This window comes from Trichechus manatus, unplaced genomic scaffold, assembly GCF_000243295.1.
Source record: "Trichechus manatus latirostris isolate Lorelei unplaced genomic scaffold, TriManLat1.0 scaffold00177, whole genome shotgun sequence".
In the NCBI taxonomy this organism is placed as follows: Eukaryota; Metazoa; Chordata; class Mammalia; order Sirenia; family Trichechidae; genus Trichechus; species Trichechus manatus.
The window spans coordinates 394,718-419,797 of NW_004444113.1; the positions used below are offsets into that span (position 1 = coordinate 394,718).

The 25,080-nt window shown below is 43.8% G+C and overlaps 1 protein-coding gene across 1 annotated transcript in view; it reads right to left on the reverse strand.

Moving 5' to 3' along the window:
- TIAM1 (TIAM Rac1 associated GEF 1) overlaps positions 1–25,080 on the reverse strand; it is a 156,623-nt gene that overhangs the window by 68,191 nt on the left and 63,352 nt on the right. The window contains exons 9-12 of the mRNA XM_004386964.2: positions 22,903–23,073; positions 17,202–17,306; positions 10,315–10,396; positions 4,197–4,283 (exon numbers count right to left, since the gene is read on the reverse strand). Of these exons, the coding sequence (XP_004387021.1) occupies positions 4,197–4,283; positions 10,315–10,396; positions 17,202–17,306; positions 22,903–23,073 (445 nt within the window). The remainder of the gene's footprint in view (positions 1–4,196; positions 4,284–10,314; positions 10,397–17,201; positions 17,307–22,902; positions 23,074–25,080) is intronic.

Here is a 25,080-nt window from a genome sequence, read left to right on the forward strand (position 1 = left end):
CTCTTGGCATGCTCTAGTGCTGAAACAGGGCGTCAGTGAAGAGGACAGGAAGGGCTACGTGACAAAGGGTTGCAGGAGATGAAGTCCAACGTGGATGCAAACAAGATTACGCAGGGCCCATAACCCACAGTAGATCCCCGGGTGGCGCAAATGGTTTACGCTCGGCTACTAACTGAAAGGTTGGTGGTTCGAGTCCAGTTACTTCCACAAGATTACAGCTACTGAAAACGCTATGAAGCACAGCTCCACTCTGACTCACCTAAGGCTGTCGTGAGTTGGAATCGACTTGAAGGCATCGAGTTTTCTTGTCGTTGATTGTTTGTTTTGATCATCACAGTTAGGGACGTGGACTAGATTCTAAACCAGGGTCACTCAACCTCCGCACTATGGACGTTTTGGGCTGGACCATTCTCTGGGGGGGGAGGTGTCATCTGCACAGTGGGATGTACAGCAGGATCCTTGGCCTCTACCCTCTAGATGCCAGCAGCATCTCCCACTCGTGACACTAACAGTGTCTCCAGACATTGCCAAATGTCCCCCAGGGAAGTGGGGACAAAATGGCGCTGGTTGAGAACCACTGTTGAAAATCCAACAGGAATCCCTTCAAGGGACTTGATTAGAGGTATGACACAGTCTGACCTAAATCGCACAAAGCTCACCCTAGCTGCTGAGTGAACATGCTGAATCAGCTACGCAGTTAAGCAAGTCACGTGAAGAGAGGAATTTAAAGGGTTTTCCAACCTTGGTAAACAAACGCAGTAAATGCAGCTTCCCATATGACTTTTTCAACGTAAAGAAATTTTAAAGTCTAAAACTAAAAAGGAAAAGTAAATGAAATGAGATTAGCTTTGCCTAAGACCCAAAACACAGTTAAAGTTAGATTGTGGGAGGAAAGATCCACTTTCATTCATTCCATATGGGGCACTATTCTTTCACCTACAATCCTCTGGTTTCAGCACTGCTTGTCCTACACAGATTTCCAAAATTTAAATATGCAAGATGGAGAATCGTGGGCGACAGGATGGCACAGGGAAATGGATTTACAGCTATTTGAGCAAGTTTCCATGAAGAACATTCACCTACAGGTCAGTATGCAAATTATCTAGAGTAGGGTGGCACTTGACTTTCTTGACTTGGCTGTTCTGTGTACCATCGGGTAGAAAACTTGGATGACAGCAAAGAAAATGCCTGATTCCAACAGGACTGGACTGAACAGTGTCCCACCAAAAACTCGTGTCCACCTGGAACCTTATCTGGAAATGTTATTTGGAAATAGGGTCTTTGCAAATGTAATTAGTTGAGATAACATCATACTGGATTAAGACAGACCCTAAGCCAATGAGTGGTGTCTTTATAAGAGGAAAGAAAGGAAGTTTGGACACAAACCCACAGACACACAGGGAAGAAGGCCACGTGGCAACGGAAGCAGAGACTGGAGTGATGCAGCTACAAGCCAAGGTACGCCCAGGACTGCCGGCAAAACCAGAAGCTACAAGAAAGGCATAGAACAGATTCTCCCCTACAGCCTTCAGAGCTTGCCAATACCTCAGTGTTGAACTTCCAGGCTCCAGAGCTGTGAGACAATACATCCCTATTGTTCTAAGCCATCTAGTTTGTGGCAATCTGTCATGGCAGTCCTACGAAACTAATACAACCACCTCAGATGTCTCCAAGAGCAGAATGATGGGAGTAGAACAATGGGCCAAAACAAACATGCCCAAATTAAACAGAGATAAAGCATTTAGGTTCAACACGTCAACTCCACAAATAGAGCCAACACAAGATCCAGCTAACAGCAGTACACGTGGAGAGGGCCAGGCGGAGGCAGAACCTGGGGACTGACCATCAGCCGAAAGCCCAACGCAGCTAACAAAAATAAACAAAAACCAAACTTAGGCTGGACTACTGCAGACAGATTATTCAGATCCAACTATAGGTTGGAGGTTCAAGTTCACTGGGAGGTACCTTGAAAAAAAGGCCTGGGGAACTGCTTTTGAAAAATCAGCCATTAAAAACCCCACGGAGCATAGTTCTACTCTGACCCACACGGGGTTGCCGTGAGCCGGAGTCACCACAACAGCAACTCTGGTTGAGGTAGTGTCCCTCTAGACTCTCCCTGCTTCCACCACATTCTAGCCACTTCCAGAGGGGCACTGGCCCCCTGACCATGTCCAGAGGGCAATGACCAGAGCTGGTTCTACAAACAAATTACTGAAGAAATCTGGAAGTGTTGAACCTGCAAAAGACTTAGCAGTTAAAACACAATGATGTCAAAGGATGGCTATAAAGAATTGGGCAGAACCCAGACCAGTAAGTGGAAGCTGAAGGAGGAGGATTATTTCATAATCAGAGATGCCCCTAAAGAGGCTGTATGGACCACAGCGAGCTCTGCTTCCAGGGAGTGTTTGGCTGGAGCCTAGATTTGATATAAAACACGCCCAGACCCTTACTTAACACTGCCTTCTAGGTGCCAGGCACTAGAGTGGCATTTGTGACACCAGGGGACAAGGGGACATCACTCCTGCATCTGCAGAGGACAGTGTTCTATGAGATAAAGGGGCTAGAGCAGACGACTGCCAGTTTTCATCTAATGCCAGGTTCTCAAACAGCTAAGACAGGATGTGACTGAAGCTGTGGCGGCAGATTTCCCCACCCCCGTGCCACACCAACTGGCACATTCATTTTGCTGAAAGAGATAAAAATCAGCCTTTGAGTTTCAGAGGGAATAAACCCTGCCAACTCTATTCTTGGCTGCGAGAGCTCGGTGAATATGTCAGACTCTGGCCTCTAGGCTGCCTTTGGCCAAGAACGCTTGGAAGGAAAGTCCTCTTCGGCTACAGTCCACAGCTGATGCAGTACTGTGACTTTACTTCCCCTTGGTCACACTTCTGCCATCTCTGTGCACAGCCACGTCTGCAGTTGCATTTCTCCAATGCTTACAGGCGATGTAACCTGCACAGGGGGCTTGTGGGCCATGAGCCACCCAGAGCTAAGCTGTAGCAGGACACAGAAGGAGGTGGAAGAGGGTGGCATTCCATCATTTCCCTGGCTGCCCCAGTCTACGGTCCCTAACAGAACACAGACAAGGCACAACGCCCAACCACACCTGACCCAGATGTGTTGGTCTTTTATATGAGCAGGTATTATCTTACCACTGCCTGGATGAAACTAAACCTCGCAGCAAGAAGAATGAAATAAAGGCTTCAAATGCACCTTCTCTTCATTCTTCTTGCTGTGAGATTTAGTTTCATCCAGGCAGTGGCAAAATAATACCTGTTCAGAGTAGCAGGTTGAAATAAATTAAAAAAAAAAAAAAATGTCATCGAGTGGATTCTGACTCATAGCGACCCTATAGGACAGAGTAGAACTGCCCCATAGGGTTTCCAAGGAGCAGCTGGTGGATTTGAACCGTCAACCTTTTGGTTAGCAGCCGAGCTCTTAACCACTGTGCCACCAGAGATCCTGGGGGTTGAATAGCATCCCTCAAAAAATCATGCCCACCTGGAACATCAGAATGTGACCTTACTTGGAAATAGGGTATTTGCAGATGTAATTACGTTAAGATGAGATCATGCTAGATTTAGGGTGAGCCCTAAATCCAACAGCTGGTGTCCTCACAAGAGGGCCATGTAGAACGGACTTGGAGAGTCAGGGTTCCCCAAGGAGCTCAGAACGCGCCAGGAGTCCACAGAGGGCACAGCAGGGACCGGTTCTCTCCTGAGCCCCTTGATACTCAACTTCCACAAAGATTCCCTTGTGAATGGAAGCAACAGCACATCTGCCCTGAAGAAGCTCTGCAGACTTAGGTGATAGCCAGTATCAGCTTTGACCAGTGTGGACCAAATCACAGAGGGGTCTCCCAAACACGCAGCTTCAGGAAGACCTCCAGGACCTCCACATCATCCTGGAAGGCGGCGAAGGAAGACCACTTGTGATCAGAATGGAATTTCCAGCCAGCTCCACGGAAATGGGCTCAGAATCAGATTTAACTGGTTTTAGAACATCCAACACTTTGATATTTCTTACTTACCTGAGTTTATTGAATAAAATCCCGGTGAAGAGTTTTCAGTGTCTTTACACATTTCACTATCTTTCAACATGAACCCTCTGGGCATATCTCTCCCATCCACCAACTAGAGAAACCCCTAAGAGAGAATTTAAGAGAGACAGACCGACAGAGACATTTGTTGATTTACCGTTCTTTGAAGCTAAACCAGTTTCCTTCACATTGCTCACGTAGAGCCTTCGAACACCATCTTCTTCCACAGAAGACAGTGAAAACCCTACGAAATACAAAGACAGAAGAGTCGAGCTCGCACCATCTGAGCGGGTAGCACATAACAGGAAGTGCCTGCTGTGAATTAGGTATCTTCAATGTTTTTGGTTATAGTTTGAAGTGATTGTTTTTCCTTGTTCATACTGTATTACAAAGCAGAAAAAATGTATTTTTAGATCACTCTTAAAGAAGTCAGTACTTGTAAAAACAAACATTGTTGGGTACATCTACCTTGATAATACCTATTAATTCAAATGAAAGGAAATTATTTTGTTTTGTTCAAATTCCTGGTAAATAACATAGTTTTTTCTTCTTTCTATAATCTCCTCCACAGCACAAGGCAGGAAGATGGGTGCCCTAGACTGTTTACAGCCAACGTATTTCCTACAATATATTACAACTGCATGGTGGGTGTACTGCTGTATGGACACGGCTTTAATTTTTTAAAAAAAAGTCTGCAACCAGGGATCAGTAGCTCCTCACATTACAAATCCCATTTCATTGAAACTGATTAACTGATTTCACAGCTCTACTAATATCTGATCATAAGATTATCCTATACTTGCCCGGGCTCCCAGAGTTCAAAGCTCATCCTTCAGCAAGAAGGGCAGAAAACCAGAGGTACTAAGAGGTTTAGGGGACAAGGGTGTCTCCATTCACATGGCTTCCAGCCCTGTTCACCTCTGTTTCCAGACAGTCTTGTGTTCAAGTCTTTGCTAGTCAATCAGCAGACTGTCTCCACCAACACCTACTTTCCTGCTGGGCAAAAGGACCTCGGCAGACACCCCAGAAGGGCAATGGGAATGAATGCAGCTGTAAAGATCTGACATAATTTCAGCTCTGGGAGAAAAATCATCCCATAATATGCCTGTCTTAACGCTGACAGCAGAAGAAACAGTGTGATTTTTAAAAAAATAAAGGAAGAAGCAAACCACAACAAAACGAAACATTTAATCGCAGGACTGAGTCCCGGGGAGTCACTGAGACGTTTCAGGCCATGTCACAGTGAGCCCATGTTTTCACTGCTGTTGTTGTTTAGTTCACAGGACCAGGAAATGGATAAGCACACGGAGGTAGAAATGCCCGCCGCCATCACCCACTCCCTGTGACGGGAGACGCACAGGCCGCCCGGTGGGCTTCCCAGAGACTTCATCTTACGCTCTTGTTCTGACTTCCGCTTAGTGTGAACATTCTTTCAGCAATGTCTAACTCGTCAGAAAACTCTGCTCAAATAAAAAAATATTTTTAAATAAGAATTATCTAGGTGACATTAGCCCTAACATGGTGGATTTACCAGCATTTCAGTAGAGATTATTTTTTTCTTTTATCTGTTTTAAAATAATTAAGATACAGAGTCAAGGGTTATGTCAGTGGGAAAGAATGGGCAGGAGTTATCAAAATAGATTAATGCTGTATGTACCAAAAAGAAGACATTTCAAACATACTTTGAAATGACACACACGGACAATGTACAATTAGTTATCTACTGCTGTATACCAAATTACCACAAACTTAGTGGCTTAAAACCACACAAATGTGTATTATTTCACAGTTCTTATGGCTCAGGAGTCCAGCCACAGCCTAGATGGGTTACCAGGCTCCGAGTCTCTCACCTGGCTGCAATCAAGGTGCAGTCTTGCCTCTGGGCTTAACTGGGGGATATCTGAATTAATTTTGACAGTACGGACTAAGAAGCACTGGGCCGGAGAAGGAAGAGGGGCAGGGTTAGAAAACAACAGAGAGAAATTAAGCATGTGTTCAATCTTTAAATGTCTTCAGTTGGAAACTTAAATCACATATTCCTCCCTGAAGTGTTTTAAAACAAAAGACAGCATCTGGGTTTGTAGAGCACTGTGGGTTTGTGCCTGTGTATGTGTGCGTGTATGTGTTGTGTGCTAGTAACTTGGACATGTACTGAACTCAATATATACCAGGAAGCACACTTAGAAAAGTGCCAGTGTTACATATGTTGTCATTAGGTGTCACGGAGTCCATTTCGTTTCACAGCGACCCCGTGCGACAGAGTAGAACTGCCCCATAGGGTTTTCTAGGCTGTAATCTTTACGGGAGCAGACTGCCAGGTCTTTCTTCCACTTGAGCCACTGGGTGGGTTCGAACCACCAATCCTTCAGTTAGCAGCCGAGTGTGTAATCATTGCACCACCAGGGCCCCTTAGTATTAGCTATAAATAGATTGAATTAGAATCCTTGGTAGCTTTTGAGGTCGGAAGGAGCCAGGTGTCCCAGGATTGGGGGGCTCTTCAGTTTCCTTGATGAACATGCTATTGGAACACCTAATGCCGACGGGAACCCAGGCACTGGGAAGAAATGGTGTGACTAGTGGTGCATAGCAGGGCCTTCCAAAGTGGAGTCCAGGACGGGTACAAACTGTGTACCTGTCGAAGGACAGAAATTGAGATCACGCACCGAGGACCTTTTACAGCAGTTTGACATTGTCGGAACGTCCAAGCGTGGAGTTTTGTATTTTACAGCAATGGTGCTCCACAACGGATTGGAAATCAAAAACAACACCTTCTCTTTCACCTCAGAAAGTCTGAGAACTGTTTACAATACGGGCAGTCCTCGGTTACAAACGAGATCTGGTCCTAAATCTGTCTTTAAGTTGAATTTGTAGGTGAGTCAGAACAGGTGCATCCAGGTCTTATTTAGCGTCAGTCGGTCAAATGTTTGTCTTCGTATATGGTATGTATTCTACCTTTCTATGCATATAAAACACTTAGGAAACACTCCCAAAGCATGCGATGTTATTAGGAGCGTTACAAAGTGGTGTGTGCACTCAATATTACGATCCACTGTATTTAACTCAGATTTTTAATATGATGGGCTTTATGGCAGTCCGTTCTTAAGTATGAGTTGTCCATAACCCGGGACTGCCAGCACTCTCTAGATTGAGGCTTGGTGTCCTATAACACCCTCAGTGTGAAAATGTAAATGGTTTCTGTGAGCAGTTCAATCTCTGTAATAAAACAGTACGGCGATTTTACACCCAGTGGCTATTTCTAAGTCCAAAACCCACCCAGTCTTAGAACTGGATCCCAAGAACTCTAAAACTCAGTCTTCTCTAGCTACTAGCTACCATAACCAGATAACTGAGTGGCTGTCAAGTCGACTCTGACTCCTGGTGACCCCACTGTGTGTCAGAGTAGAACTGTACTCCATAGGGTTTTCAATGGCTGATTTTTTTGGAAGGAGATCACCAGGCCTTTCTTCCAAGGTGCCTCTGGATGGACTCGAACCTCCAACCTTTCAGTTAGCATGCGAGTGAGTTAACCGTGTGCACCATCCAGGGACTCCTATTACTAGCAAGAGTTTACCCTTACTCAACAAAAATCAATAAAGAGAAAAGCAGAAGAGTCCTGGAACTCGTCACTCTGGAAGATCCAGGCTCTTATTTATACCACTGCTACCAATCAGGGGTTTAATTACTGAGGTCACACTTCTGCTGTGGAATAAGCCTTTCATAAACACGGATCCCTTGCCATCAAAAACATCCTCTGGCTTCATGATGTCTTTAGTTTCAAGGTCCAGGAGTAAACAGCATGAAGGTGGAGTGTAAGTAGCCAGGAGTTCACAATCAGTTCCCTTCACTAGACTGCAACAGCCTCATGAGCATTACGAGGTGAAGACTGTGGCCTGTGGGGACGGTGCAGAAGGAATATGATATCCCACTGCTCCGCAAAGAGTTTGAAGAATTTCAGAGGCTAAAAAGCTGAATGACTTCATTCAGAGAAGTCTAAAGGGAGCATATGTAGTGTCCCTCATGTCTTTTCACCAGATCCTTCTGGCACACAGGAGGACTGTACTTCTCTGCCCCGTGGACGTGTGTGGCCACGTGACGTGCTTTGTCCAATGAACTGGGAGTGGGCTGGCACCTGATGTGTCGTATCCTCCCTTCTCTTCTGCAAAGTGACAGACGATGTCACAGGTAGCACACCTGTGTTCGAGAACAACATAAAGTTCTCCCGGAAACCCACTGTCCTTGGTGTCTCAGTGCTGCTCCAACAGAAACCACAACTGATGATTTAACACACAGAAATTTATTTTCTCACAGTTCAGGAGGCTACAAGTCTGAATTCATGCCACTGGCTCCAGGGGAGGGCTGTCTCTCTGCTGGCTAGGGGGGAAATTCTTGTGTCAGCCTCTCTAGCTCCGGCGTTCCTTGGTCCCTTGGTGATCTCCAAGAGGCATCTATCTTTGCTTGTCTCTGTGTCTAAACATGCTCTTTTGATATCTCAAAAAAGGTTAGGTTTAAGACATCCCCTACACTGATATGGCCTCATTAACATAACAGAGAAATTCCTATTTCCAAATGGGATTGCATCCACAGGTATATAGGCTAGCATCCCAACACATATTTTTGGAGGACACAATTCAATCCATAACACCCACGATGGATGCACTGCAATTGTGAGAAAGAAATTTCTTTGTTTGGAGCCATTGAGCTTTGGGGTTCTTTGTTACCTCAGCTTAACCTCACCTCTCCTGACTGATACAGCATAGTATGGATTTCCCTCCTACTTTATTTTACTCAAGCACCGATTCTATTACTGTCAAGTCATTCAGTGTAATGCTAAGAAGACTAGTTTTCAACCTACAAAAAGGATTATAGATTTATCTGGGCCACACTACAGACACCTGTGTTGAAAAGACTGAGTACTGCAGGCCTGACTGCTGTCCTTTGAAAGTCCTGCTTACAAGGCTGACTCCTGGCTGGCATCTGGGAACTTAGATTTTGGGAGGGTTCCCTCCACCCTAACTGATAAGGTGGTTTACTGTGCCTAAACTGCTTGTATAAACATTGTGGTTTATGTAGATACTTGCTTTCCTTCTGGGGATCTGGAATCTTGGTATGTGCTGGACTGAGAGTGCCTAGGTGACCAGCTTCCAATAAAAACCCTGAACACTGAGTCCCCCACAAGCCTCCCTGGTAGACAACATTCCACACGTCATCACAAGTCATGGCTGGACGAATTAAGCATGTCCTGTGTGACTTCACTGGGAGAGGATCCCTGGAGAAGTGCGCCTTGTTTCCTCTGGACATCGCCACATGCCTTTTTCCCTTTGCTGACCATGGTCTGTACCCTCTGATGTGGTAAAAGTTACAGCCATGATCATGGTCTGTACTCTCTGCTGTGTTAAGTTACAGCCTTGAGCATGGTCCGTACCCTCTGCTGTGGTAAGTTACAGCCATGATCATGGTCTGTACTCCCTGCTGTGTTACGTTACAGCCATGACCATGGTCTGTACCCTCTGCTGTGGTGAGTTACAGCCGTGACCATGGTCTGTACCCTCCGCTGTGGTGAGTTACAGCCGTGACCATGGTCTGTACCCTCCGCTGTGACAAGTTACAGCCGTGACCATGGTCTGTACCCTCCGCTGTGACAAGTTACAGCCGTGACCATGGTCTGTACCCTCTGCTGTGACAAGTTACGGCTGTGACCATGGTCTGTACCCTCTGCTGTGACAAGTTACGGCTGTGAGTACAACTGTACATGGGGACCTGAAAAATCTTCGCACGGAGTCGGAATCCACTTGATGGCAACTGGTTAGGGTTTCTGGGTTTTTTGGGGGGGAGAGCTTGTGACTCAGCAAATCTGGGGGGTGGTAGTGGGTGGGGACCCCACACCCAACACCAAAATAAGTTCCTTCAACATTATTTTGAGTTTGGGGGGACAATGCGTATGTTTCGGGGAAAAGGGTGTGAAACAATAAATGCTTCCTTACTAACGGACAAGGGGATTTAACACAATCTACTCCAGACATGTCCACTTCCTTTCTATGACAGTAAAACACTAATAATTACAGTTAGGAAATTTAAGGCCAAACTCTCACTGCACCCAGGGCAAGCATCTCTCTTTTTTTCTACTCTGGCTGCTCTGTAGGGCCCAGAAGGCAGATGTGCAATCTGTTTTCAACAGGCCCCAGAGGCATTTTATGGAATGTAAATAAGTCGTGTTTACACAGGAATTGCTCTGACTTGAAACACGGACACCAAAGAGGAAAGAAAAATAAACGTACCGTAATTATCAGCCACTGTATCTGACTTCTCAATCTGGATACTCTGTGTGACTTTCGGACAAATTTCAATTTCTTTGTACAGCTGAAAATTACACAGAAGAGTCTAATTAGGACTTCATTACAAACAGTGTAATCATTATGTTAATCGTTTTATAAGTCTATTTTTTCATAACGGGATACTTGAATGTAAATTTTCATCACATCCTGGCCTTTTTATTGAGCTGAACCCATGAAGAGTCAAAATAGAAATATGTACCTCACATTCCAAACTTAGCTACAGTGCTGGTTTATTTATAAATAATTCCCCAACATCACTCTGTGTGTCTTTTCCCGCCTCATCTCGATCCCAGACCTGAGAAATAACGTCAAAGTAAATGAAAGTCTCCAAGAAGTGGGCAAAAAATAAATTATTAAAATCAGGAAGAGGTTATGAAGACTTTGACATGGGATTCATGGAAAGAGGAGAAATCGCTGGGCTTCTTTGTTTTCTCTTCACATATCAAAAAGTTCATGGTAGCACAAATAAAAAACCCAAAACCAACCCATTATTGTTGAATCGATTCCAACTCATAGTGACCCTACAAGACAGAGTAGAACTGCCCCACAGGGTTTCCAAGGAGCGGCTGGTGGATTTGAACCGCCGATCTTTTGGACAGTAGGTGACCACTTAGCCACTATGCCACCAGGGCTCCAGGTGGTACAAATAGAGAGAGACAAATTATAGACTGAATTAGACAACAAGTTATATAGATGGAGAATATTCTCTCTTGGCCAATGGATTGTAGCAAATTAGCTACAAAACCTAAATACACAAATTAATCAACCTTCTAGAAACCCAAGAAAGCCTGGGAAAGCCAAGATAATAGATCAATGTGTAGTTCACATATAAGAAATTTTATTGTTTAAAATAATTTAACCGAATTTCATTTTCATATGTCTGGACCTATCACTGTCGAGACAATAATTTATGAAGCCTTTACCATTCATCCTTATCCCTCACACTAACCCTAAGAGACCATGGTGATCTCCATTTTACAATAAAAGGAACAAGGCTGGAGAGAAAGTTTCTTTCCTAAGGTCATAAAGGAGCCCTGGTGGCGCAGTTGTTAAGAGCCTGGCTGCTAACCAAAAGGTCGGCAGTTCAAATCCACCAGCCGCTCCATGGAAACCCTATGGGGCAGATCTACTCTGTCCTGATGTGTCATTATGAGTCGGAATTGACTTGACTGCAAAAGGTTTTGAGACCAGAAAGCCAGGATGGGCGGAGCCGGGACTGGACTCCAGGCCTCACTACCAGCTCCACAGCCACAGCTCCTTGGACTACAGCCTAATGCCTCCCAGAGCACTTCTGGGGGAATTCACGTTTGCTGCCTCGGAGTCAATTCTGACTCATGATGACCCCAGGTGATACCGTGTAAAACTGGGCTCCACAGGGTTTTCCTGGTATAATCTTTTAGAGAAGCAGATCGCCAGGCATTTCTTCCACAGTGCCACCGGGTGGGTTTGAACTGTCAACCTTTAGGTTAGTAATAGAGCGCAAACCATTTGCAGCACCCAGAGACCTTCGTGGCACTCATGGGAACCAAGATAAGGGGAACCAGCCTTCTTAGGTAAGTAAGCCAAAGACCCATTTCCAAAATTTATGACCAAAAAAAAAAAAATCCCCAAGCCAACAAATGTGTCCAGGGCTAACTACTTTTTTCAGGCACTTGAGGGGGGAGAGGCGATCGGATTGCTTAGGACAAAGGGGCCTGGAGGCCAGGCTGCTGTGAGGACGCCTAATGGGGGTGTGCTTAGGCCTGTCAGCCACGCAGCCAGGGCCCTCCGGGGCACCCTGCTCCAAAGCCCCTTCCACCAAATGCAGTGTGTTAAGGGCATAACTGAATGCTGTTTTATCTTTATGCTTCAGAAAATTTTCATACAAATAAATTCTCAAATTAGAATAAAGCAGTTATACTCGACTTTTATTCAGAAAATATGGCCAAAATTTTAATAAATACAATAAAGTTTATGATATACTTAACACCACAGAATGCTCAAAAATTTTTTGTCAAACGTGTTCACTTTAACTTACCTTGAACCTAACTTTTTTTTTTTTTGCAAATTTCCCTGAAAGTCAACCACTTCCCCCAGGTGGCAGTATATCCCTGTTCATTCTATTCAAGTCCCCAAAGTTCCAAACGGTTTTCCAAAGATCCAGTGGGAATATGGCTTAGCTAACAGTCGTTCCTAATATAGGGTCGCTATGAGTCGGAACCGCCCAGACAGCACCTAACAACAACGACAACGACACTATTCTTACTTGTCTTTGTAATTTGTGTGACCGTGTTCATGTCTCTTACCAGTCTCAGACCATAGCTTGTCATCTGGACGGGTCCCTTAGCTACAAAGTCCATTCTTGGGCTGGTAAGACCAAAGCCAAGTTTAGTAAAAAGCATTAATAAAATCTATAAAATTTCAAAACAGGTCGGGGCCTTAAGACATATTTTTAAAAAAATTATTTTCTGTGTGTTTGGTGAAAAGTTTACACAGCACATTTGGTTCCCATCTGACAGTTTCTAGACAAACTGTCCAGTGGCATTGGTTACGTTTTTCACAATGTGTCAACATTCTCTTTAACTGTGTTCTCGTTGTTCCATTAAGACATATTTTTAATGCAACCACAATATCTAAAAATAGAAATTTTGGAATTTAGCACTTTTAAGCATAGTTGTCAAAGCGATCGACTGTTAACCAAAAGGTCAGCGGTTCGAAACCACCAGTGGCTCTTCGGAAGAAAGATGTGGCAGTTGGCTCCCGTAAAGATGACAGCCTTGGAAACCCTATGGGGTCGCTATGAGTTGGAATCGACTCGATGCCAGTGGGTTTGGCTTTTTTAAAAAATATATATGTAAATATCCTTAAGAACGAAGTGTCACATACATTCCCTTTATTTTATTAAATCAATGACAATGCATGTTCTCTCTTTTTCCAGATGCCAGACTGATGATCAGACTATAATCTGCTAACTCAGGCACCTGAGTGATCACAACCATTTCTCACCAGGTCTCTCTGGACTGGCCTCGTCCGAGCCACCAACACATCTTGCCTCACTAGCCTAGACCTGCTCCCATTTCTTCTCACACGGCCTGTGGTCCAAGGCCCACGGAGCAGCCGGAGTGAGCCTTACGCAGAAGTCAGAGCCTTAGGCAGTGTCCCTGTTCTCTCAAGGTTTCCCCTATATCAACTTGGCTAGCCTTTAGCACTACCGCCCATCTGTCAGGTTTTCGTAATGTGCTTGCCTGTAGCTATGATGCTGGAAGATAAGCCACAGGTATTTCAAATACCAACAAAATCACCCACAGTGGACAGGTTTTAGCAGAGCTTCCAGACTAACACAGACTAGAAAGAAAGACTGGGCGATCAATTAGCCAATGAAAATCCTATGGATCACACAGAATACTGTCCAAGATAGTACTGGAAGATGAGTCCCCTAGGTTGGAATGCACTCAGAATACCCAGTGGCCACAAAAATTAACTCAGGCATAACAATGATCTTGAAGATGCTGGAGGACTGGGCAATGTTTCATTCTGTTGTACATGGAGTCTCTATGAGTCGGAATCGACTTGATAGCAATGGCTTGGGTTTTTTGGGGAGTGTAAGCTCTTTTTCTTGAGAACCCTGACTGATAGAGTCTACAACCCTTTTCTCCAAAACACCTCTGTGACTCACTCCTCCCTCCATTCAGCCCTCAGTGGGAACGTCACATCTGAAAGAGCGGCACCACCCCTGCCGAATGCACCCTCACTCTGTCCCACCACCCTGACTTTATTTTTCTTCATAGCTCGTAACATCCCTGACACATCACACATTTACGTGTTCTCATCTCTGTCTCTGCAAACTTTACTGTAGGTTCCATAGGTGCAGAGATTTTTTTGGTGCCCAGCACAGCTAGAATGGTGTCAGGCACAGAATAAACGCTAAATAAATATTTGCTGAATGAATGAATGAAAAAATTCATTGGTGTTTCTGCAAACTCTTTATCCTCACCTGTCACTTTAAGAAAAACACATGAAGTATGGGTTTTTGAAAAGCCAGTGCCTCCATGGATTACAACCACATTCATTATCATTCCACGGATTGGACCCAACAGCCAACTAACCAGGAGAAAGTAGCCAAACAGGTATCAATTACATTAAACCACAACCAGCAAAGCAGAGAAGGAGAAGACTGACTATCCCTAGGTACTCATAAGTAAGAGAACTTCCTGTGCCCCAAAATGAACAAATTAGACCCTCAAAATATCTTTAAAATCTAGTGCGCACTTTTGCTGATAACTACTGACCTTACTACTAAAGAACGTTTGACAAAACAATCGCAGAGAATAGAATATTCTGGGACAGTTGAATATGAATGAGTCATTTATGGGGAAACTGCCTGGAACATGTGTGAGCTTCCCTAGTCCATTAAAAACAAGATGGAAGTGAGCTAGGAAAACCAAATAACCATGTGTGGTCTGATGCTTGTTCACTACGGGACAATGAAGGGTCTATCTGCAAACTCTCAAAAGTATCCAGGAACGTGGTACATTCAAGACTCCCTGGCTCTGAATGACACTGCTGTTGTCAGCTGCTGTCGAGTCGGCTCCAACCCATGGTGACCTGTGTATAAAAGAACAAAATGTCGCCTGGTCCTGAGCCACTCAAACCGCTGGCAGGTTTCAGTCCCTCTTTTTGCTTTAGATGCTATTAGAAAACTACAGTTACAACATGAATAGAGCAATTGTAGCTACAACAAACTAAGCTTGGCATAACTTAGTCTCCTCAGTTGGGCGAGACCACACAAAGGCCAAGTCTTAAGAATAACAAATCAATACAATTTCAAAAGATATGTATCAATCAAGCACCTAAGCCCCGAAAAACCAAACCCACTGCTGTTGAGTTGATTCCGACTCATAGCGACCCTATAGGACAGAGTAGAACTGCCCATAGGGTTTCTAAAGCTATAATCTTTACAGAAGCAGACTGCTGCTACATCTTTCTCCTCTGGTGGGTTTGAACCACTGGACCTTTTGGTTAGCAGCTGAGTGCTTGAACCACTGTGCCAGCAGGGCTCCTTTATCAAGCACTCACTATGTGTAATATATGGTGACTGGTTAGGTGTGATCCCCGACACTGAGGATTTGAAAGATTCGTTAATACAAGATGCAAAATAGAGGATCTAATAACAATTCAAGTGTTTCCAGTAAACTATTTTCCTCTTAAATGTAAGAAAAAGGTTTGTTTGTCTTTTCCCCTCTACTCATAGAGACTGGGCTTTTCCCTGTGCCAAAGGAAGAATTAATCAGCCACGCTCTGTGTCAAATACACCCTCTCTATTAACACTTATTGATTTAAGTAATAGTTGAAAATAGACCTGTCATTTTGATCTTCCTTCTACTGCAAGGCATGATAAGGGTTACAAGGCACACATTCTCTTATATTTAATTAAAAACACTTATAGAGGAGCGTGAGATGACTTTTTCAGATGACAAAAATGTTCTAAATCATGAGCATGGTGGTGTAAACAAGACCCTACACGTATTTGTCAAAACTCATCAAATCGTACGCTTGAAACTGGTGAATTTCATCGTATGTAATGTCTACCTCAATAAAGTTGACTAAAAACAAAATTTCCTACTAAATGTTAAATCATGCTTCCCCTTTCCAAAACAGAGAATAAATTTTCAGTTCTGCTTCCTGTGGTAAAACCCTGTCTGAAGTCATACTGTTATCATTCACATATTCATGGCAAGCAGCCTGGTGGCCCCCAGAGGGATGACTAAGTGCAGAGAGCAGAATGAGCTTCAAGATAGAGGCGCCTTCCACCTAAAATGTTCCCGAAACTGAAACACGCACCACTCGGGTGACGAGAAAGGGACTTTTCACTGTTTTATCACAATGTTGTTACTGTTCACGGATGTCAAGTCGGCTCCAACTCAATGGCAACCTTCTGGATTAACACAACAAAACACTGCCCGTCCGGCCATCTGGATGATCATGTTTGATTAAAATAACAATCATTTACTGAGCACCTACTATGTCAACCATTACCTCTGGTCTTTGTCAAAATTCTACAAATGCAGCATTACCACCCATTTTTCCCCAATACCACATAATTACTGAGCAGTAGAGAATATATAAAGGAGCCCTGGTGGCACAGTGGTTGAAGCATTTAACTGCTAACCGAAAGGTCAGTGGTTCGAAACCAACAGCGGCTCTGCGGGAGAAAGATGTGGCCATCTGCTTCTGTAAAGATTTACAGCCTTGGAAACCCTATGGGGTCGCTATGAGTCAGAATCGACTTGGCAGTAGTGGGTCTGGTGTTTGGTTTACAGCATATATACAAACCTGGATCTGCTTCAGAACTCATATCCCATAATGAAACTCAAACACAAATGTCCTCAAGAACTTATCGAAATACAATCCCACCAGGCTGGGATGGATAACGAGCTGGCAGCTTGGTCTCCCATCAGTTTCAACGAGCAGGTAGAAGTCACACAAAATTGGAGCTGGTGTTTTTCTTCTGACAACGGCCAGCTGATCTTTGAGTTCCCAATTAAAACAAAACACTGTCAAAGCTGCAAGGCAAACTAAGAATAGTGCCTAAAATTCCACCTGAGAGTTAGCTCTGGGTTTCAATTTTTCATGATAGCACAGCACTGCTCTCTGGATAAACAAGGATGACATTTCCACTCTGCAGAAATACAGTGAGAAGAAAGGGTATCTCTACAAACTTCAGAGCTCTGAATAAGGCTCATTTATTTTAGAGCTCATTCCACTTCACCAATCACAATTAGCATGAGCACACACATAATTTAAAAACAATCTCCCACAGAAAGTACTTGGACAAGAATCATAAACATTACCAGCTCATAAATGTCCTCCTCGGGCTTTGGAACGTACTGATGCATTTTGTTTTCTATCAGAAATTTCAGGCGCAGGTAATGAGCAGAATGATCCAGTTGATGTGTCTGGGACCAAAAAGAAAAGAAAATGTTCAATAGGAAACAGGATGGAGTAATTCATTCTCCACCAACATATTACCACGCATGTCCGAGAATAATAGGGATTTGTTCCTAGAGAGTGATGTTGGTTACAAGAAAAAGGAACGTAAGGTTTCTATACTCTTAAAAGGTCTTCACCCAAAACTCAAACTTTATGATTCAATGGAAACTGGGTCACATCTTCACTTCTGCTTATTTGACTCACTTTGCTCTTTAGCATTGTTTTGGCAACAAACGGCATTAGAGCAAAGAGGCCTTCGAACACAATTTCAAACACACATACGTGATTAGAGAATAACCATGACAAGAAAGCACCTGCAATGGTAGGAAAAAGGCTATATATACCCAGGCAAAGTTTATTTTCTAATCATAGGGGGACAAGGGGTAGTTGTTAACAGCTCATTTGCAAAGGAGTCGGTGTGAAGTCAATGCATTTGGATGTCAGTGTTATTTATATACTCCCCAAGACGACTTCCACCGGGGGCAGGGCAGACAGGCATGAGTCCAACGTTGAAAACGCACTGAATGGTTCACCCAAAGAAAACAATTCTAAAATACTTCGAGACTGAAACTTCCAGGGCTTCTCCTTCGGTTTAGGACGGGTCAACAGATTTTTTTTTTTTTTTTTCTCTATAGGAAGTCATCTTCAAATTAACTTTGAAGACAAACCACAGTGGCAACACGGTTTAATAAATCATCCTCTGTGTACAGGCAGGAATACACAAAAGAATAAAGGAAGAAAATGCTCTACAAAAGTGGCATGGCAAAGCTGAAATGTACTGCTAGAAGGAAATGCTTACATCTAGTCACTTTTTCTAAAACATCTTTATCTTTTAGAGACACCAACTGAAGTGCTAATAGATACAATGATGATGTCTGGAATTTGCTTCCAGAACAGTCCAGTGTAGTGGATGGGAGTGAGTGTGAGGACACATGAAACATGAGTTGATAATTCTAGAATCTGAATGACAGGTACATAGGAGTTCATTGCACTGTTTTCTACTTTTTCATGAATTTGAAATTTTTCAGAGTAAATATAAAATCTTTTCACACCAAAAGCTCTACTGATGAGAATCATTCAAAACAAAATTAGTTTTCAACTGGTTCAGTGCCATTTCCACTTACCCTAGCTCCCTAAAATATACATATATATACACATATACATACCAAGGAGCCCTGGTGGCACAGTGGTTAAGAGCTCGGCTGCTAACCAAAAGGTCAGCAGTTCGAATCCACCAGGCAATCCTTGGAAACCCTATGGGGCAGTTCTACTCTGTCCTATAGGGTCGCTATGAGTCAGAATCGACTCAATGGCAATGGGTTTGGTTTGGTTTTTTATATATATGGCCAAATTAAGAGCATTCCAAGAATTATTACAATATTATTTATTCAATCACATCTAGAAAACCCTTAAGTGTGCCGGCGCTGTGTGAAGCACTGAGAATACAGAAATTAATAAGACACAAATGTAGCCCTCAGAAGTGCGTGTGTCTGTGGGGCAGGGTGGGCAGAAAATGGGAGTTGGGTAGTGGTGGTTTTGCTCTTTAAATATATACATACAGGCAGGAAAAGCCTCCTGCATAATTACAAAAGCACACTTCCAGAAAGTGGAAATGAATTTACTCTGAATATCCAGCTGAATGATAAGCTTCCTATCAGCAATCCTCAAGAACCCACAACCTGTTCCCTACCCCGAGTAATGTGACAGTTGAAAGCCCACTCGCTGTGCTGAACACAGGTGCCATTCAGCTAACACATTCCTGTGTACCCCGCTTTTGTCCCTTCAGTGTCTCTATCTGAGACCAGATGCTCGCTGTCTGACGGATCCAGGATTGCCGACGTCAAAGACAATAAGCAAGCTTGGAGAAACATAAAATACAAAAGTTTTTTAAGTGTGCTACCTACTGCTTGTCGGAGAGTCACTGAAATAAACAAAAAATAACATTTAGGGTGACATGATAAGCAAGAAAGTTTTCCCTCACAGAGACAGAAGCTGCCAATGCTTCCCACCTACCCAGGTCCTCACTGAAATGTTTAATTAGAAGCACAAAATTTTGGTTCACCATCTGTTTCCAACTGAGGCGGAAGGGAAAGAGAAATGAAATTACACAAGGTCTTAGTAATAGGAACAAATCCACTTGGAAACTTTATCGTCATCATTAACAAACACTCTGTGGCCACTCCTAATGAGCCTCCCACTTGAACAGACCATCTTCCAGAAATCAGATACAAGTAGCAACCTCACCTGAGAAGCTTCTGGCTCGTAAAACCTCAGTATAAGAGAGAGAAGGCCCACTGTCAGGGACCAAGGAGTTTAAAGTGGTCCTGATGGAGCGGGATAGTGGAGATTCCCATCATCCCTGAAAAGCTACCATGCTGAAAACATTTATACGTATGTACAGAGAATGATACACAACAACAGACACAACAGTCGAGGTACCTCACTCAAAGTGTTTAGCAGAGTCAGGAGAACATACGAATGATGAATGTATCAACGGTACTAAGGGTGATTCTTGCCACCCGCCACTACCACCATATTCTTCATTTCTTAAAGTTACAATAATATCTTGATAACTAAAAAAAAGAAGGATAAGCACATGCAACAAACATAAAAGCGACAAATATCCTTACTAGTACCCTAAGAACCCTTAGATTGGTCAGTAAATAGTTACCCTAAAAACGGGATGTTGGGTCAATATACAAAGTGTGTCTTATCATTTTGGTCAGTGATTTTAAATGATGAAGCCTCATTAGCCATGACTGGTCTAACATAAAAGGAAAATGCTAATTAACTAAATCACATGATCAGAAGTTTCACGAGGAATTTTATGCTCCTCAGATAGCTGCAAATCAATACCAAAGCAAGTCAGACCGCTAAGCAGGTTCACAATACATCTTTGTGCAAGAAGAATTCCAAATATTAACAAATACTTTAACGTAGTAATTCTCAATATTTGGCCTGCTTTAGACTTATAAAGCATTCAAGAGAAGACTCCCTAACTCATGAGAAATTCAGTTAGAAAGAGAAATTTAAGTGGTAGAAATTTGTTTTCCAATGTACATTTAATTAAGCCACTTAGACAGCATTTGATTCATTTTGAGGTAATGCAGCCACAAATTGTAACCACAAAATAAATATTACTGTAGAACAATTTTTCGTTTAGCTGGAATAATTATTTTTAATTCACATCTTATGATGACCATTTCAAAGAATGAAGCAGCAAAACACAATGTAGATCTTAACAGCAAATAGCTTGAGGCAATTAAAATAGAAGTCATTGCCACAAGTCTTTCAATCCATCCTGTTTTCTCTTCCATTTCTGTCTGGATTCCCTCATTTCCGTCAAGCTTCTCTGGGGAACATAGAAGCATGCAGTGACCGCACACCGAAACCCCTGCACATACACACATACACACACCCAGTGTTAACAGGGAACTCCCAAAGGTATTTTCCCACCCCTTCCAAGTGACCTTTTACTTTTTAAATATCAATGAAAATGAGAATATTCAAAGCAACAGGTCAACATAGCAAGGCATTATATAAAACAGACACCAGTATCACACGTGAATAATGTCAGTGCGTACGACTGCATGAACGTTTTGCAATTATTTTGATTACTGCAATTATCAGAATATAGTCAGAAGCCACAGGCCAACAGATCTACCTGCTATATTTAGCGACAGTTATCTTAGTAACATCTACACCATGAATGCAGATCTTGAAACATGTACTATACCAGAACTTGACTGGTGCTCTGATGGCAGATGGCAAACGGATGTGAAATGATGTGGATCAGATAGAATAGGAAAGAGAATGCGCTGAACGCAAGAGACAGAAGAAAGACTGATATTCAGTATCAGGGAAAGCATCCATCACCAACGCTGAGAACGACAATAATGAAATAACAGACATTCCTACAGTCACCTCTGTTTTCAACTGCTCCTCCAAGAACGAAAACACACTTGCTACTACAGCAGGTCATGAGTAACATGGGGTGCTGTTTCCCCATCACCTCCTTCCCTCTTAACAATAAAATTGGCTCCACTAATTACAATAAAGTGTTTTCCGAAGAAGGAGCAAGCTTTAGAAGTGCACCTGGCTCTGAGCACACTATGTAATTTATTCTCCCACTGCCGTCGAGTGGATTCCAACTCATAGCGACCCTACAGGACAGGGTAGAACCGCCCCGTAGGGTTTCCAAGGTTGCAAATCTTTACGGAAGCAGACAGCCACATCTCTCTCCGGAGAAGCGGCTAGTGGGTACAAACTGTCAACCTTCTGGTTGGCAGCCGAGCACTTTAACCACTGTGCCACCAGGGATCCTTCTAATTTATTCTACATAGGTGTTCTTCCAGAAACGATCGACTTCTTAAAGAGCACGCAGCATTTTCCATTTTCCACCTGGTGAGCCGTGACTGTTCCACACCATGTTGTCTTTGTATTTATATCAGCGTTTTGGGGAAAAGAACTGAAGACCCAGCGAGCACTGGGCAAGACGGCCTTTTACTGCTAAAGATTTGGGCCCTAGTGATACCATCAGAACATTTCAGGTGACAGAAATACATGCTTTATAGGGAACAGGTCCACTTCACCATCTAAAGATGGCGTCTAAGTTGCACTGATAATATTATTCCTCATTCTCCTAGCTTCCATCCAAGCAAACAATTGAAAAGCACCTAAAACTGGGCCAATGACTCACTCCCCACCCACAGGTCAACTTTCCAGCAATCAATAGTTATTGAAAAATGTGGCCTAACATTCAATTCCTGGCTGAGTTTAAAGGAGGTGTGCAGAGGATGCCCCAAAGGATGCTGGTCCCAGGAAAGGCCGCTGGGGTCTGGCCTGCACGAAAAGGCCGGAGAGCTGTACTTCCCCGCCCTGCAGCTGCAGGCTCGAGAAACACTCCCACAGCACCGCAGAACGTTACTGGGCCCCTGAAGAACCGTGCCCACTTATTAACAAAGGAATGCAGTAATCCTCAAGAGACCAATTTTGTTAAGTAATTAAAGTGAAAAATTGTGAACAAAAATACCATTACCATCCAAAAGCTGGAGCTCACGTACACAAAGGATTCAAAGCATGCCAGATTCTATCATTTCTTTTCAACAACGTGGGGGCGCGTTCCAGCTTTATTCTTCGAACAAGGGGCCCCCACACGCTTCCTCCACAGGAGACCACCTAAAAGGCCAACTTCAGCTGGACTCTCCTTTCCCCCACTCGTATGAAGAGCCCTATTTTTTTTGGAAAGGTCCTAGTGATTTGTTTAAAAAAAAAATTGCTGATTGTGTAGACTTATAGAACTGAAGTATTCGCTAAGTTAGTAAAAGACAGATTTATTATAAACCTATCAAATACATATACTGAAAGAAGCTACTTAAAACAACTCCTCCTCTCTCCTTACCACGTGATCACAAAGGAATCAAGAGCTCCTCTGAGGTGAAGAGGAGGGGGTGCTCCCACCTGCCTCGTGTCCCCAGGGCTCTGAGTCTCCATGTCTACCTTAGCGGATTCATCCATCCCATCAGGCAGTTCTCAGGAAAACAATGCAAAGCAGCCCCATACCTTGCAGATGAGCTCCAGCGTGTCCCGGGCAGTGTCCCCCGGCCGGACAACTGTCAGTGCGGGCTGATTGTTTGGCAGACAGAACCAGGAGGGTGTGAAGTACTCATGGACCCAAATGTCGCAGTCAGGGTTGTGCTGGTGGACGCTGGGTAGGACCACCTCTTTCTCCCTCTATAATGAGAAATAAAGTTGGCCCAGGAGCAACCACTGGTCTCTGATCATCTTAGATTCCCAGGTTGCACATCAAAGCAGTAAAACCAGTTTCCATCGAGTTGATCCCAACTCATGCTGACCCTGTGTGTGTCAGAGCAGAACTGTGCTCCATAGGGTTTTCAATGGCTGATTTTTCAGAAGTAGAATGCCAGGCCTTTCTTCCACAGTGCCTCTGGGTGGACTCGAACCTCCAACGTTCTAGTTAGCAACTGAGCTGGTTAATCATTTGGACCACCAAGGTGGTCCACCAGCTGCACACAGAGATTATAGATTACTATGAAAAGGGCCCCGGGGCAGAAATGGTAGTAGCAGTGAGCATAGGGAAAAATCCTTGAAGAGGGAAATCATTGAGAAAGGAGCTTTATGAACGCGGGGGGGATTTCTAACCTCAGCTAGAAACCAGGCGGACCGCACGCCTGACCCATGACAGCCACAGGTAGAGCAGGAATAACTGGGAACCAAAATTTAGAAAAAAAAACAAGAAATGAGCTATCTACCCAGCTCAGCATTACTGCTATTGCTATTATTTCTTCCATAGGCCCATTTCAATTTCAGGCAAAAAATCCCTGCAGCCAGATGTCTACCATGAGGGATCTATATTTCAAAGGCAACAATGAGGCCCTGACGAAATGTTTAAAATAAAAATAATGGTATGGCAATACCTATTTACAAGGGAAGGAGTCCTGGTGGTGCAGTGGTTAAAGCACTCAGCAGCTAACTGAGAGGTCAGTAGTTGGAACCCACCAGCCACTCCATGGGAGGAAGATACGGCAGTTGCTTCCGTGAAGCTTTACAGCCTTGGAAACCCTATGGGGCAGCTCTACTCTGTCCTACAGGGTCACTGTGAGTGGGAATGGACTCGACAGCAATGGGCTTGGTTTTGCTCATTGACAAGGTAGGATCATTTCTGTGCGTGCATTTGACCTGCAGCACAGCTCCAGGAGAGAGACAGCTCCATTTCCCGGAGGAGGTTTAGGAAGCTTCCAGAACTTGCCTCACGGCACAAGGAGGCGAAACAAGTCTCCTCGGGCTACGGCCATCTGTCTCTCTCCCGCGTTTCTGCCTCTTCTGACCTGAGGCATTTGCTAAAAAGAACACATAACGCTGCCTTTCTTGACACGTGTTGCTGGTGCTCAGGGAGCAGCCATCCAGCCTGGGAGCGCGGGAGAAGACGTGTCTTATGTTCTAATCCAGCAGCTGGGTTATACCTGGGCAAGCTCGACAGCTACAACAGAAGATGCTCCATCCAGATAGTGATGAAATGTTAGCAGCCCAGAGAGACAAGCATGGGAAGAATCACATTACGTATCGGCAATTCACCGTAACATGGCTGCTCCAGATGCAGTTAGTGATAAGCCTTGATTACCCGCTTATAAGCAAGTCACTGGTTGGTAAATACCTTTCTACAGATTATCAAGGATAAGGCTGTATCAGAAATTACAAGAAAAAAACAAATTTCCAAACAAAGGCTGATTGGTGGTAATATAACAACTTCATACATAAAAAGAACGAATCCCAAAATAGGGGGCAGACGTGGGGAAACTACACCCCGTCGGGGAAGGTCATTTCAGCCCTGCCTTTGAATGGAGTTGCTTTCACAGAGTAAGTTAGACCCCGGGGGGGGAACTGTCAAAAAGCAATCAACTTGTCTAAATCCCATTGACTATAATTGGAATCTTCCAGTCCATGCCCATGTGCCACATTAAATAGGTGCCCCTTAGCACTGGATCAGTCCAAGCTCTGCATCTAACCTGCTCTGTGAGAACAGGGCATTCTAGCCAGGAAGTGGAATAAACAAGTATCTTGGAAAAAAAAAAAAACTACACAAATCCGACGGGAAAAACTTTTTGGCAATTCGCAGGTTTTACGTGTCTGGAGAGGGCAGCCCAACATTGCTATTGTTGTGAGCTGCTGTCAAGTAAGCCCCAACTCATGGCAGGTGACTCCATGGAAAATGGAATGAAA